We start from the raw sequence: 17,083 nt of genomic DNA, 5'->3' as shown, positions 1-17,083 counted from the left end.
GAATATCTCATTGCTCATTCTTACTAACAACCTCAGACTAAGCCCTTACAAAGAAAAGAAAGAGAAATCTCTGTGTTAAGAAAGAAAGGCAACCCCCAGACTGAATGCCATGTGGATAATCTAAGGAGAAGGAGCCTGCCCCCAAAAAACAGTAACATCCACATGGACGATATTTGTATATTAGTGAGTAAAGTAATTTGATTAAAGTGATTTATACCCAATGATACACCTTTAAAATTTTATTTCTGTATTTGTCATTTCATATGTAGACCTTAATATTTGTGAGATTTTAATTTCAACTCTTTTTCTTCTCTTTCATGTGGAGTTAAAATTGTTCATGGTTAGACTTTCACAGGTGTCCAATAATAGCGAATGTAAGATAGATATTGCAGCTTATTTTTGCCCCAGGCTCAAAATTCTTTTTCCAACCCTCTCTCCTTCCTTTCTTTCCTTCCTTTCTTCTTTCCTTCTTAGTGAGAATATTGGAATTTTATTTAACTCTAGGTACCATGGATTTGGCACTAATAGGTAAGATTAATAAATGAGCGGCCATATAGATTTTTGGTCACTGTGCTTTCCAAGCTCTGTAAATGAAGCTACTTTTTACTATTCAATTCCATCTTTAGTAGTCTAGATAGACCCAGCTCAATTTTGTTTGTTTCTTTCTATATTTTTAACTATGTGAAGTTGACTCTGTTAAAAGTTTATGGAACACATTTTTTAAAAAAAAAAAAAAAAGAAAAAAACAAAGAAAATTTCTTTTTCATGGTGGCAAAGCCATAGATTATCATAATCATAACAGTTATCATAACCATAGATTAAATAGTTATTCACAAATACTCTGGCATTGTGTGTGTGTGGTGGGGGGTGGAGTATGATGGAGAAAAGGAAATCACCACACTTCTTGGAAACTGTATAATTAAATAAGTGTAAGAATAGAATATTGTTCATTTCAATTACTTGTTTGCTTACAATCACACCGATTTACACTCTTTACAATACTGTACAAATAGAAATTTAAATTGCTCTTCAACGCTTTTAGTCTTTCTCAATTTCTACTTCTTGAAGTTGATACATATTAATTATAAATCACATAATTTGCTTTCCTGAAGGTTATTTATACTAAATTTTATAATTTGCTTCTGTCAAATTCAACAAAAAGAAAAAGGTCTATTTTAAATATGGGCCTTCAGCCACTTGCATCTTTTTTTAAAGCACGCATTGGGGTTGCCTGAGTGGGATTCATTTATCAAAAAGGCAGAATAGTAGAGTGGTTATGAGCATGGACTTGTGCCAGATTACTTGAGGGCCCTTTACTAGCTGTGTGACCTTGGCGAGTTACTTAACTACTCTGAGACACAATTTCCTCATCTGTACAATGAGAATAACATTAGTACCACCCAAATAAGGCTTTGCAGATTGAGAGGATTCAGTGGTTGAAGTGCAGAATACTCAGGACAGTTTTATATAAACTTTGGTTACAGCTTGTTATTCAAGAACATATTTCATCAGCAAGCATAAAAATGTATTAGCTAAAATGTGATAGGTAAAAGAACTGCATATGGATTTTCTTTCAAATATACATGTATACATACATATATGCATATATACATAATATATGTAAATATATACATACATACATTATAATAAAAGGTAGATCAATATTAGAAGAGAGCTATCAAGTTTTATAAAAATTCAGGGAAAATAACAGTTAGTTCCTATCAGTGGTATCAGGGAGGGCTTTGTGAAAAAGAAGGAATTTCATCTGGGCCTTGAATATCTGAATCTGTAAATTTTGAGTTTAAGGTAGTGGGGACAGCATACAGAGAAGCAAAAAGGCAAATGCATAAATCAGTGTAAATGATTCCTTTTGACTGAAGTTAAAGGTCCATGAAGGTAAATAGTGAGAAGAATATTTGTACCACTAGGTCATGAAGGGATCTTGAGGGACAGGGTAAGCAAAATCATTTTAAAGGAAATGGAGAGCCATTTAAAATTTCTGAGAATAGGTATGGCCTAACCGAAACAGAGCTTAATCTCACAGAATAGTAAATGAATTGGTGGAGAGAATGCTGGAGGCAGGGATACCAGTTAAGTAACTACTGCAGTGATCAAAGTGAAAGGTAATGAAGGTTTGAGGCAAGGGAATGGCAGAGGACTGGTTCCCACAATGGGAAGAAGGGAACGGACAAAAAAAATACTACAGAGGTAGAACGTATAGTAGTACCTCTAAGTCAAAAAACAATAAGAAACTTGAAAACTATACAGATATTGGGACTTCATCACTAGAGATTCTAAATCAGTATCTGTAGAGGGACTCATCAAATCGTAATTTCTGAAGGTGTGATTTTGATGGTCAGTGAGTTTTGACAACTACTGAAGTCTATGACTGTGTAGTAAAAGAAATCACACTGGCTTCCAGGTTAGGAAAATAAGAAAAGGGTTAAGAGGAAGAAGAGAAGAAAGTAGAAGAATAATAACAGAAATTGGAGTGATTGGGACAGGCAGAAGGGCAAAGTCGATGACAATTTTTGTATTTTCAGAGGATAAGGTATTATTTTCAGGAAGAGGATAAAAAAATTGTGGGGAGAAGTTGGGCTCAAGTTGATAGATTTGAAAATTACCACTATGATTTGAAAAAGGCATATAGGCAACCCCTGAAAAACACATATACTCCAGAGTTATGAATCAAAAGAATAATGAGACATGGCCTGGGATTGAGGGAAAAAATTAAAAGAAGAGAGTATCATGAAAACCAAGTGAGATAGACTATTTAAGGAAGGGTACTGATTGAGTTTAAGTATAAGGACATGAGGGAAGAGGTCAGGAGATTTGGTGTCCAAAGTTATAGGTGATGAATGAAAGAGAATAAACAAGGTACTCTTAAGGCTTAGCAGTGAACAAAAGATGATGAGTGTAGGTAGCTCATATGGCCTACTATTCAAGAAATTTGCTGGTGAAGGAGAGAGGCAGTGATAAGGCAGATGCATTATGGCTAAGCTCTTTAAGGCAGTGAAAGTGGCACATGTTTTTAGATGGAGGAGAAAGACACAGAGGAGATAAGAGATATTTAAGACATACAGAAATTATGGAAAATTGAATGAAATAAGTTCCAAGAGAAGGAAAAATTGATGAAGGGCACAACTGAGAGGGTTGGCTCTGCTGAGAATGAGTTATTCACCTCCTTATCTAAAATGGGAGGAAAAGTGGTAAAGAATGGAGGCAACAAAGAGAAATGATCATATAAAAATAAGGAAAGTTGAGTGACGTAACATCATGTTGTTTTCATAATTGTATAGACTGAGAATAAAAGGTATTACACACAAGACTTAAAGGCAGTGGAATCTGTTTCAAAGATTATTTAAGAATCAATTAAGGATAATCCAAAGGATTTCTGAGAACCAGAGACGGCCCAGTTTAAGGTTACTTAGAATAAATAGGCTGGCAAAAAGAAAAGTACGTGGCATAGATAGGACTGATGATTGCCAAAATTATTTAAGGAGGGAGCCAAATTGGTAAGGAAATCAAGGGAGCTAGTGAAAACATCCTTGGAACATCCAATCACAGGGTGGAGGGAAGGGAGGTCACAATGAGAATAAAGAACAACTAGGAGTAAGGAGTAGAGAGAAGATGACAGGATGAGGTTGTGCTCAGAAAGAGATGTGCAGAGGGAAAAGGTGACCCATGGAAGGGAGGATATCACGAAATGGTAATCACAGCAACATGAATAAGAAAAGGGTGGTGTAAGCAAAAAGCACAGATTTAAAAAGAGAAAAAAATATTAATCAGGGACATAGTGACCTTGAAGTACAGGAAAGAACAAAAATATTTTTGACATCTTATTAGTTGGAAGGAGTGGCCTTTTGCAACTGGTTGTAAGGAAAATGACCTTTTATGAGGCAGGCCATTTCAGTTATAAGGCAAATGAATGAGTACTTTTGTGAAAATATCTTCACCTTCGACATGGTGTACTTTCTTCAGAAAGGAAACAACATAAAAATGTCATTTCCTTTCACTCATCTTTGAGTTTTATAGTATGTAAAATATTAAGTATGGCATTATGATCATGGTCAGTATGTCAAGTATACATTTTGAAAGATATTTATGATATAACTGCTAATTTCCCAGGTTACCTGTCCCCTATTCCTTTTTTCCTAGTCCTAGCAACCCTATTTTCCTTTATTTCTGGATCTTCTCTTTAACATTGTACCAGTTGATTAATTAAAATGTGATCAACTCCTATTTTGTGACTACTTTTTTTTATTTTTAAATAATTGCATAGGCACTGAATCATAAATTGAAAAGTATCTAGAAATACGAATGGCAATAATTAACACATGGAAAAAGTTGCAAATCAAGAATGGAATTTATACCCCAAAACTTGGTATTTGGCTGATTAGAGAGAGCTATGGTGTATTACAGGATCACTATCTTGACAGCAACAACGGTGGCTCATAGACCATATCAAAGGGGAAATATAGTGTATTCAATGTCACAAATATTGCAAGACAGCCTTAAAAAGTTGATTTTTCTACTTTCTAATCATGTTTTATACATGTTCTTTGGAAACTGTCTGAATACAAAGTTTCAGAGAGACACATTAAAATCAGAAATTGCATTTTCATCAGCTGAGAATTAAATGAAAGACTTCAGGTATCCATTAAAAAAAAGAATGTGCTCTTAGTTCAAAGGAATAAACATGAACAACTGTTTTGTGTAGCTTTCAAAGGAGCAGAAAGTAATGCTTTATCAGTAATTTTTCTAGGATAAATAAAGGATTGGAGAAGGAGAAAGTCTTTTAAAAGAGTGGAGTATGCCAGGAAAATTAAAACTTTTTATTAATTTGGAGAAAACTGCCAAGGAAATATATGGGAAAGTCACTTTGCTTATGTACAAAAACTATAAACAATTGGGAAATTTTCATTAATTCTCTGGGTCAAACTGAGGCGTGGCAATGGTATGCATACATCAATAAGAGATGCCAAATGCAATGAAGGTAAAAGTGTGTGTAGCGTACCAAGGCAACAATGCTACTATGATGCTCTCAGTTACTGGCTTTAAATGTACACCATACTGACCATATCTTCAAACACCCTGCTGAAGCTTATTCATGGTGGTTACCAAGATGGAAATTACTTTCAATTCCATTTCCTCTCCTCCCTGATCATAAAGTTGTTGATTAACTCAGCAAGTGAGAGCGAATTCAGTTATGTTATTTAAGTCATCAGAAATCATGTCACTTTTAGGGCATAGCATTAGCTCTGTATGGCTGAAGAAAGAAAGAGGATACTTGGAGATGGGGACTTTGGAAGATGATTAGGTCACAAGGGTAGAGCCCTCATGATGGAATGAGTACCTTTATAAAAAGAGACATGAGAGAACTAATGCTCCCCATCCCCTGCTCTCTCTCTCTACCATGTGAGGGCACAGCAAGAAAATAGCCATCTGCAAGCCAGGGAGAGGGCCCTCATTAGAAACTGAATTGGCTGGCAACCAGATTGTGGGACTTCTCTGCCTCCAGAACTGTGAGGAATAAATTTCAGTTTAAGACACTCACTTTATAGTATTTTGTTGTGGCAGCTCAAGCTGGTTAATACAGTAGGCATGATTATGAATAAAGAAAGAGGGAGACATATATGAGAGACATTTAAGGAGTATAAAGGACAAAGGAGTTTTATATCTGACTGTATTCTGAACCAATTACATATTAAAGAGTTGTGCTAATAGAAATTCCGACACATACTGAGTACTTATATGTTCCAGAGAGTATACTAAAGACTTTATATGAATTAACATTTAATCTTTCAAACAGCTCTATAAAGTATTATTTTATGCCTACACTACATACGAGAATAATGAGGAAAACTAGGGATGTTTCAGTACCATAATGAGAGGGGGCAGTCTTTCTTGAAAAGCAGATGAAGGAATAATTTGCCAGTCCAGATTGCTTCAAATTCCTTCTGAGAAAAGGAGTCTAATAACTACTTTTATAGAATTAGAGTTCTCTAGGTTTAATATTTACATGTTATTTTTCTTGATGAAAGTTTTGATACCAAAATGGCATTGGTGCCAGCAATGATGGCAGCTCTGGAGAGCTTGAAAGTCACCTGTGGTTCTAATCCCTACTACAAACTTGGCCACTTTTTTATGCCTCTGATTTCTTCAATTTTCTTATCCTAGTATAGGAATAATAATTCCTGTTTCATAGGATTCTTATAAAAACAGAGACAATACATACAAAATGGTTAGCATAGGGTCAGGCACATGGCGAGTTTTAATTGGCAGTGGTGCTGATGACAATCATGGCTACCAGGGTCCAGTTATATACACAGCTGCCAATATGTGCATTCTAGCCCTTTATTCTTTCTTCCAACCCTACCATATACACGTTCTATGCCCTAGAAAACAAACATAAATTGAATTTAACAGTTTAGTACTGAAACAGACTAAGTAGAGAACTATCCTTGCTTTCATCAGAGACTAGGTGAAAGCTAGTTCACGGGGATAAAGATATTCAGGAAACTTGAGTTCTAAAAAGACCCAGCTCTGCCACAAATTATCAGTCCACTTTCTTCTTTGGTTACATGTGTAAATCAGGAGTTTAAACAAATTTAAGCTTTCTCTCAACTCTATGATTTTATTTTTATAGAAAGTACTTTTAATAAATATATTTTTATAATACTTTACATCTGGATGTTCTAAACTTTAGGAAACTAACTCCTGATGTTAGTTTTAATATGTATTATCGGATCCCAAATGTTTTCAAAAACAATAATGAAGAAAACAAACACTGAATGACTGACTACACATCATCTTTCAGGCTCAAAGATTTCTGATTTGAATTTCTGAAGATTGAGACCATAGATATGAATCTAAGCAGAGGATTAGCATCCATCATGTTTATTTAAATATTTTGAATTTCTCCCACCATTGTTGTCAAAATGTGGGAAGACTGAACTGTGTTCACCAAGATTTTCAAGCTCAAGTGGAAGAGATTGTTCATTGTCTAATGAGACACTGTTTTCCTTAGATCTCTAGGCATTGATTTTTGTTTTTTTAATTTTTTAAATTTAAATAATTTTTTTTTTCAGCAGTGGAACTGATAGTAGACTGCAAACAGGCAGCTTACTGCCAAGGACTTATAAAACCTGTTATATTGGTCATTCTGGATCCAATTCAAGCATATACGATTACTAGGTAAGATTACTTTTACTTTGCTTTAGTGGAAGCCTCAATTTTGCTTTAGGAAAAAAGTCACATTGTGTTTTTCCATTTTTACTTATAAACCACATATGTTTCTGCAAGCAATTATATTTAAAATGACAATGACATACTTATAATTTTGATATGAGAATAATAAGAATACTAGAACCAAAGTGTTTCAGCTATTGATTGCTACATAGTAAACAACCACAAAATTTAGGGGCTTAAAATAATTTATTATTCCTCACAATCCTATAATCTGGGCTGGGCAGTTTTTCTGCTCTGTGTGGTATCTACTTAGGCTAGAATCTATAAGAAGACTTCTTCACTCACATGTCTGGGATCAGAGCTGGAGGGCCTGAAACAACTGAAAGATGGCCAACCATGTCACCCCATGGCCACTCCACATGACTAGCTTGGGTTTCAAACATCATGGTGGTCTTGGGGTAACTGGACTTCTTACATGGTAGTTGCCTTCCAAAAGAAAAAAAGCTGAAACTTCTACTTCTCTTAAAGGCTATACTCATTACAGAACAGCATCACTTCTATCATATTATATTGGTCTAAGCAAGTCCAAAGCCAGTCCAGATTTAAAGGGGGAGGAAACAGACTCCACCATGTTATATGAGAAGTAGCACACATACAACAGGAGGGAAGTAACTGATGGTGGTCATCTTTGGAGAATACAACGCAGAGTCTATGTCATTTGCCAGGAGCTCTTCTCTTTCCTCTTTTTTCTTTGGATTTCATTGAGCTTCTTTGAACTCTACTTGAAATTTTTTAAATGTCAGGAGAAACAGTCACTCAACTTTAGGATGTAAGAGATGATACTTTGTAATATTCATTATAACAAGTTCTCAATGACTTTCATAATAGCAGTGGAATCTTGATTTATATTACTTTTATTTCCACTATAAATGTGGATAGAACCTCAGAAGAATGGAACCACTCATTCTCAAATATGTTCCCAAGCAGAGAAGTAGCCATTAAGTAAATTCTAAATACCTCAAATTCATGTTGAACATGGCCAATTGAACCAAGCTTCCTTTACATTTTTATCTATCATACTGAAACATAAGCAAGGGATTTGTAACCACCTACATCCACTTTTTATTCAAATTAATTTTTCTTCCTTGACCCATAAATTATTCCTCACATAAGAATTGGCTGATGAATCAGAAAGAAGCCAGTAAATTCTAATGAGCCTGTAAGGAGTGACAAGCTTATCATTGCCAGAGATCAAAACCAAACCCTAAAATTACAGGCTTTGTTTAAAATGCTGTTGAGACATTGAAATTTAGTTCAGGAAACCTATCTTTATCTTGACTCATCCTCACTGCACATTCATTCACTGCACTGAAGAGAGGAGGAGGCCAGTGATTCTTATTAGGAACCACTGACCTTCGAAAAGTTGGTTGATAGCAGTCAGGCAGCAAAAAAGGCACAGAAGCCAAGCTGTCATGGCTATCCCAGGCCAAGTTCAGAAAGGGAAGAGACTGACAGTGACCATCATTGGGAAATTACACCACTGAGTGTATTTTATTTATTAGCAGCTCTTTCTCCGTTCATCCGTTTTGTTTTGTTTTGTTTTGTTTTGTTTTTTTCAGATTTCACTGAGTTTATTTAAACTCTGCAATTAAGGGATATCAGGAGCAAAAAGTCATTCAAAATATAGAGTCATAAAGGGATTGATGATTAGCAGTCATAACCAATACACAAGTGTGATTTAAAATTGCTCCAATTGTCAGGTACATCTAATCTGTACGATAGTGATTAGTGTGGAGAACAGTTCTGCAGATATATGAAAGATTCCAGGCCTAACAAAAAATTGATGCAAACTCTTCAGTTATTCAAACAGGTGATGCTAGTGTTAACTAATCACATCTGTTTACCAAATCTAGAACTCTAAGGTAAATACATAATCATATCATTCATTCTAGTTATTAAAAACAAACAAACAAACAGCTTGGTTATAAGGAAACTACAGACTGAACTTTCCTTCTCATAATGCATCATACTCATTGTTAAAAGTGATTTATAAACAAAAACTCTTGACAACGACCAACAACACTCAAAATTTAGCATAATTTATAAAACTAGGAAATTGTGCTTTTGTAAGAAAAGGGTTTATTTTCTACTCTTGATTTATTACTTGAGAATATATTTCTCATAATATATCTAAAAATGCTAATCTAATTTAAAAACACAAGGCAAAATACAAGTAGGTTACAAAGCATTTCAGCTGCCTTAGAAAAAAAGGTTGTTTTTGTATGCTTGGAATTGCAGAGAACTAGGCTGGGTCAGCTTGAGACAAACTAGAACTGCCCTCCTTCTCAGTTATTAAATGCACATAGGGTGTAAAAAGAGCAGGTTTCTCATAAGAAAGTGGAGAGACTAGGTACCAGTCTGTGTGGTGCCTTTGAAACAGGTTTTCAGAGAACTTAGTTATGTCTGCTTGCACCATGGAATCTGAACTCTTAAGCAGGCTTTGTGCCACTTTTCATAACAATGTAGAATATCAGAAGCAAAGAAAAGCTGTTCACTATCCAGATTTTCAAGAATACAGACATGGAAACTTTCGAAATGTACTTTAGATTTTGCTAATATACTAGAGTTTTCAGCATTCTTCCACCCCCTCCCACATTTTTTTAAAATGCAGATATCTATTTTATGTATAGTTATGTTCGATTTTTTTAATTCTAGAAAATTCTCAGCCATCATCTCTTTGAATCTTGCTTTTTCTCCATTCCCTATATATTTTTTCCGACAATCTATTCTCATATCTCTTAGTTTTGTTTTCCTATTTTCCCTTTTTTTAATGTTTCCTTGGTGAATTCCTCAATCCTAGCTTTACATTCTAATTCATTAACTCCCTCTTCTCTGTGTCTCATCTAGAGTTTATCTTAAATATTAAGATATTTAAAATTTTAATTTGTATGTTTTTTATTGACAAGATTTTGTTTTCAATTTGTCTCTTTAAATTTTATTTGTTTACATCTGTTTTTGTTTTTTATGTTTAAATTATTTTAGTGGCTATGTCTTCCTTTATACCAAGGCTGGTCATCAAACTTTTTATATAAAAGGTCAGATATTAACTATGTTAGGTTTTGCAGGCCACATGGTCTCATACTCATCTCTGTATTATAAAAGCAGACGTAGAATACGTACAAACAAATGCATGTGGCTGAGTTCCAAAAAAATCTTTACTTGCAAAAACAGGTTAGTACAATCACTTAGGGAACCAGTTTGGCAGTTTCTCAAAATGCTAACATACAGCTACCATATGACCCAGTAATTCCACCACTAGGTACATATTCAAGAGAACTAAAAACACATGTTTTATCTGTCTGTCTGTCTGTCTGTCTATCTATCTATCTACCTATCTATCTATCTACTTTTATTTATGTTACTACAAAAACTTGTATCTGAATGTCCATAGCAGCATTCTTCATATTAGCCAAAAGGTGAAAATAATCCACTGATGAATGGATAAGCAAAAGTAGTGTACCTATACAGTGAAATATTATTTGACATAATGTCACGCCAGTTAATTTAATTAAAAAAAAAAGAAATTATGCACTGATACATGCTATACTATGGGATGAACACTGAAACCATGCTAAGTGAAAAAAGTCAGACAACAAAGACCATATATGCTATGATCTCATTATATGAAATGTCCAGAATAGACAAGTCTATAGCAAAAAGTTGATTAGTGGTTACCTAGGGATCAGAGAAGTGAAGAATGGGGAATGACTGCTAATAGGTATAGGGTTCTTTTTGGGATGATGAAAATGTTCTAAAATTAGATTATGGTGATAGTTACACAATTATATAAATATGAAAGGCCATTGAACTATACAATTTAAGCAGGTTAACTTCATAGCATGTAAATTATATCTCAATGAAGCTATTAAAAAAATAAATAGATGAAATGGAGAAACAGGTGAGTGGCTAGTAGGGACATAGTTTGATAATTTCTGCTTTATATTTTTGAGTATCCTAACATATTTGTTCAAAGTTATTTATAATTTATTCTATTTTTAAATTTTTCTCTAGATTAAATTTATCCTTTTGGTTATTGATTTTAAGGGCTGTCTTTGTTAGTTTTCTTTCCAATGTTTGGGATTTTTATATTGCAGCTAATCTTGAATAGAACACATCTGTTTCTTTGCTTGTTCTCTGTCTCTCTGTTTGTCTGTCTCTGTCTCTGGCTACCTTTTCTTGTCTAATGGTTTTGTGGTTGCCTCCACTTATCTGTGCTGTCTAATAAAGACTAGTTTGATGTCTTGGGCCTTCTGACCCCACGGCAACATACGGATATAACAGATACAGTCTGAAAAGTCTGGAGAGGTTGGCCAAGGTGCGTAATAAGATGCATTGCCTACTTTCTCCTTGGGCTCCCAGATTTCTATAATCCAAATCCCAAGCTACTGTGGTAGTTCTTTTACAGACTCCTTTAATACTGATGCTATTGCTCCAGTCTACTTGTCTTGGGTGGGACCTGTTAGTTCCCAGTTCACCACAATAATAGTGGAGAGACTCCTGCACCTACTATCTTGTGACTAAGAAAACATCAGGCTCATGACTTTGGCTCAGCTTACCACTTTGTGTTCCTGCTCTATTGCTGATACACAGAGATGTTCATCTTTCAAATTTTCTCTTATTATAGATTGTCTTTAACTGCTATGCATATGGAGCAGGGTAGTGGGCAAAACATGAATTTACAGTGCCAGCTTGACTAGATATTTTTTAGGTCAATGCAATGGAATTTTAGTAGAAAGATTCAAAGAGTATCAAATGCTATTTGGTAGATTACGCAGTATTCTTTTTTCCCCAGAATTTCTAATTTCAAGGTAAGTGGAGCATATTCAAGTGGAGGTAAGTTATAGTAGGTTGCAAATAAAATATAAAAGATTGGTCAGAAGTCAAAGTGAACACATAGTTTTAGAAATCATAGAAGTCATGGCAAAATACAATCTTAATAATAATAACCTTCAAAAGGATACCTAACAAACACGTCAGTGTGATAACTCCTTTAATTTCTACTTTTGATGATATAACAGATTTATCTTCTTTTAATGCTATAGTTAGCTTAAGTATTCGTTTCTATGAGATTTTGTAGTACATTGATGATTACTAATTTGTTTATTTATCCAACAAATATTAATACTGTTCTTGCCTACCCACTGACTACTCTATATAACCCTGGTGATAGGGAGATGAATAATAAATGGTGCTTGCCCTCAAGGAATTCATTATTTATTAAAGAAATCAGCCACATACACCAAAAAAAGTCATCATCCCATTCTACGATAAGTGCTCTAATGGCTATGAGGACAAAGTGCTTTAAAGGCATAGATGAGGAAATGAGCAGTGGTGTGGTTCTGTAAAGAGGCAATTCCAAAGGCTTCGTAGAAGAGGAAGCATACAGAGAGCTTCCAGCATTTCTATAAAAGAATGAGTAGTATCTTGTTGGAAGTGGGGTCTAGGGAAACTATTATCTAGCATGCGATTTTTACTTAGATTATGGGTTTATGTTTAACAGCTTTGGGGAACTAATGAAGATTATGGGATGGTGATAAGCCCTTTCTACCTCTCTCTCATCCACATTTTCCCACATCACTTACTAATAAACACATGAGTTTTATCAGTTCATATGGGAGTTCAAAGTAGAGTGTTCTTTACATGAATAAAGATGACTGTATCAGGCAAATTTAGGAAAGAATAAATACACTGGCAGAGTCAGAATACAGGATAAATAGTAACTAGCTTGGGGCTTGGGGTGGACTGTGGAGACCCTTATATCATGGACTAAAAAGCCTGAATGACTGTACACTGGAGAGTGAGGTGATACATTTTACATTTTTGAAGTATAGACACCTGAGAAAATGAAATGGAGAAGAAAAAGACTCAAACTAGTGACCAATGAGGAAAATATTATAAGTCTATGTATGAGGTAATAACTATGAGTTTGATTTGTCATGGGAATAGGGGAATTAGAAATATCATAAATATTTTTTATTTGAAAAGCTACAATAGAGCATAATTTCTATTAATATTTCATTGCAAGAGAGATTTCCCTAGATGACATACAAGAGTGCTGGGACATTCAGAATTTTGTTTAATGTCTAAGGGCTATGTTTTTCAGATAATCGAAGTATTGTTTATCTACTTTATCCATGTTGGATCATATCCAAAATGTATAGGAGTGATTTAGGCATGAAAAGGATTAATTCATTATGCTATGCTCTTATGGTATCACTACCAAAAACATGCAAACATTGACACTTCTATATTATATAGAAAGTAAAATATATCTTGTCATTTGGGGAGAGAAACTAACAACTCTTTCCTTAAGGATATGAATTATAATAAAATGAATTCCAAGTTAAATAAAAGCATAGCTTATGGAAAAATTCTATGTCCCATGAAAAAGTAGAATTTGTACATTAATTTTTTTTAATTGACGAATCAAAGATTAATCATAAGCTTAAACAATATTTCTGCCTTCACAATGATTGCACTTTAAATGAAAGAGAATACAGAAAAGGTATCTAGATACAGCTATCTTATAAATGACCCCACGAAAAAATATAAAACATTCCTTTCTCTTTACACCATAAGGAAAATCTTTTTACATCTTCCCTGACCAAGCTCAGGAGCCAGAAGGCTTTTCTTATACCATTACAGTGACTCCTTTTATTATCCTGTAAGTGACAATATCTATTGAGCCCCTAAGAATGTATCAGACACTATTCTAGGGACTTTCTATATGATATCTTGCTTAAACTTTGAGAAGCACTTAATTGTGAAGAATTCCTCTCACTCATTTCATTTGGCTTTAGATTTGTCAAAGCTTAGGAAAAAAAGAGACTCCTCTTCTTCATTGGCCCAAGAGGGATCCTACACGCCCTGCTCATAAGATTCTCCCTTATACCTCAGTCATTCACATCATTTTAGAGTGAATTTTCTGTATGTAGGTGTGTGGTTATGATTCCTAGTTAAGAAAATTCCTAAAAGACTCCAATCTAACAACAAAAAAAGAATCAGATCGTAAAAACCTGTGCTAAGTATGATTCAAAGGGAAAAAATGAGCTGCAGTGAAAGCCAATTTGAGCTGGAAAGACTTGCACGCTTAAATAACCAGACATGTGTAGCCACTTATGAAGCTGTCTGATCACATATGTTTTTAAACATCTGTCAGCACAATCAGAACACCACATGCAAAATACAGCACCCCTGAGCATTACAGAGGTTTGTTTGTGATGAATTCTTAGATTCTGAAAGAGATGAATAGATTTCACAGGTTGAATACTGGTTGTTACTGCTTAAGTTGAAGGAAGGTTTGGGAAGCAGCTCTCAAAGACTATGATGCATTTACTTGGACATTACTATCTTAAGGACAAAACTGGAACCAGCAATAAAACCTGCGGAGCCCTAAAGAAGGAGAGATGTCAGGAAGCAACAAGAAGCAGGAGAAATTGGAAAGCTATAGCTTCACTTATGGCTCAGAGCTAAAAGCTGAGTCTAACTTCACTCTTTTTTTTTCTTGGATAAAAAATATTCAGTGACATTTTCCCATAATTAAAAAGTTCCCATCGCCAAAGTATAAATACAGTTCCTTCCTAACCTGCAGCATTTGTTCTTCCTCTGAAGACGTCATCATATGCTTTCCACTGTGGCTTCACCTGGTAGGCGTGGATGAATACCACAAATACCACCACAAGGCACATTAAAGGAACAAGAGCTGCAGTGAACAGAGCTGCATAGATGTTTGGGATGAAACACCTGAAAGAGAGAAGAGATAAGTCAGACAACTTCGATATGAACATTTGTAAAATCCAGAATGTATTACATCATTGCTTTATGTTAGCCTTTTGTATCTAAATGTTGGCAAAAGCAAATTTTTGGTTTGCCAAATTGAAGCTTTTAATAGAAGCTACATGATTAAATCTAACCCACTGTTTTACGAAGTAGGATCTATGGAACATGCATATGTTGAGATGCTCAGAAAAGTTCAAAAAAGATTCTGACCAAAGAAATTCAAGAAATGCACATTTACTTTTCAGGTCTATATTCCTGGCCTAATGAGAATTAGGGACCGCTTGAGAGAAGGTACAAATTTGAGTATTCCTAGGACTAATTCTGTCATTTCCATGATCTTGTTTTTTGAGTGAATGAGTTTCGCCATTCCTAATATGTACATTTTCTCTGAAGCCATTAATTCTCTTGTAAATGACACGACTTTCCATTTAGAAGCTATGCTGCTCAACTGCATCTATTATTACTAGACTTTATTTAGAACAATGAGGTCCAAGGTAAATTTACACTATTTATTTGGTAACACTGAAATTCTACAAGAAAAGATTTTAGAGATGTAACTGGAAATTTTTACTTATGGGTCATACAATCCTTTTGTTCATTACAAAAAGTCTTTCACAAAAAAATCTCAAAATGGAGTACTAAATAAGTTCTCAATATCTAAAACTGTGCTTTTGAGGTATTCTTATAAAGGACACACCTCCTATAACTTATAAGACTATAATACTTTTAACTGCAAAATATCTTAAGAGTAGGGATTGTCTCTTTTCAAAAATTTTCCCCAAAGTCTCCATTTTTAATGCATTATATCTGTAACCCTAGAATATAACATAGCAAAAAATAATGGATTCTGAAAAAAACACAAGGAAAAATATATAACCTGTTTAAAACTTCAAAATCCAAAATATAGGTAATAAGGGAAATAGCAATTCTTGCAACTTGGGAAAACAGTGCCTTGATTTTATATTTAAAAAGAGACACATTATTAAAGACCTTACACAGGTATCATGTCTAGTTAACATGATCTGCTAAATGTATTCCTCTTGTAAACACGACACATTTTGAGAGATAATTCAACCCATATTCTGCATCTACAAAGAGATGTCAGAATGATGAATTTCCTGGCTTTTAGAATTTAATTTGGACAGCACGCAGTCTGAATTCTTCTCTGTACACTTATGTTAAAACTCATGTCTTCCAGGTAAAAGGCATATGATTAAACAGGCAAACATGGCCCTGATTTTGAATATATTTTTGCGCTAAAAATGGTGGTCATGTTGGCTGCTCATGTTGGCTACGTTTCTATGTACATTGGCTTTAAAAGATTTGTTTTCATCAGAATTATGAATTCACTGCCATGGACTGGCCTAACAGTGCTTAGACAAATATAGATAGATACTTATGAAGACACTAACACAGGTTTTCACTGCTCAAGGTTTTCATTTTCCTTGAAAAATGTTATCATAATTCAATTTCAGTATGTAAAATGGGGATAATTACTGACTCTATTGTGACCTGCTCTAGGAGTAACTCAGATACAGAGTGCTAGAGTATAAGTGTGATACTCCAACACCTATACTTGCCAGTGGCTGACCATGTTTGGTCTTCACTTCTCTATTTGAAGTGCCTTCATAAAAAATTTCCTTTGTTTTAGAGGACAACCTTTGAAAGCAGAATCCCAACTAATGACGTAACATCCTGGTTAAAAAATAAAATGGGCAAAATGGACCTCCAGGAGGTTAGAACTAGGCATGTTTGCACTGGCTCTCAGGAAGAGAAGGAAATTCCCTAAGTGCCACTGCTCTTAAAAAATCTCCTTTGCAACTCTCTCTGCTTGTATGATGACTTGGCCATGCTAGCCCATTGTTTAGAGCCCCACGAGTCAGTGTCTCCCATAAGTACTGGACTGCTGAGAGTGTCTTAAGTTGGCTGTCTGCACAGTCAACATGAGGCCAGGTCATTAACAAGGAGGGTTTTGGCCCCTCAGCATGCCTGTTCCTGTTGGCAGCCCCCTCCCCCCGCCTTCCTCTTTACCTCAGGCACTACAATACTGCAT

General features: G+C 34.8%; 1 protein-coding gene across 1 annotated transcript in view; it reads right to left on the bottom strand.

The window, feature by feature from the left end:
* The window catches only part of ADGRV1 (adhesion G protein-coupled receptor V1), a 494,515-nt gene that overhangs the window by 72,643 nt on the left and 404,789 nt on the right, over positions 1-17,083 (bottom strand). Inside the window, exon 89 of the mRNA XM_023522723.1 lies at positions 14,837-14,994. Coding sequence (XP_023378491.1) covers positions 14,837-14,994 — 158 coding nt within the window. The remainder of the gene's footprint in view (positions 1-14,836; positions 14,995-17,083) is intronic.

Source organism: Pteropus vampyrus, unplaced genomic scaffold, assembly GCF_000151845.1.
Source record: "Pteropus vampyrus isolate Shadow unplaced genomic scaffold, Pvam_2.0 Scaffold11, whole genome shotgun sequence".
NCBI classification, from domain to species: domain Eukaryota; kingdom Metazoa; phylum Chordata; class Mammalia; order Chiroptera; family Pteropodidae; genus Pteropus; species Pteropus vampyrus.
The sequence above is the reverse complement of the archived record's forward strand: the minus strand, read 5'-3'. Positions and strand labels throughout refer to the sequence as shown.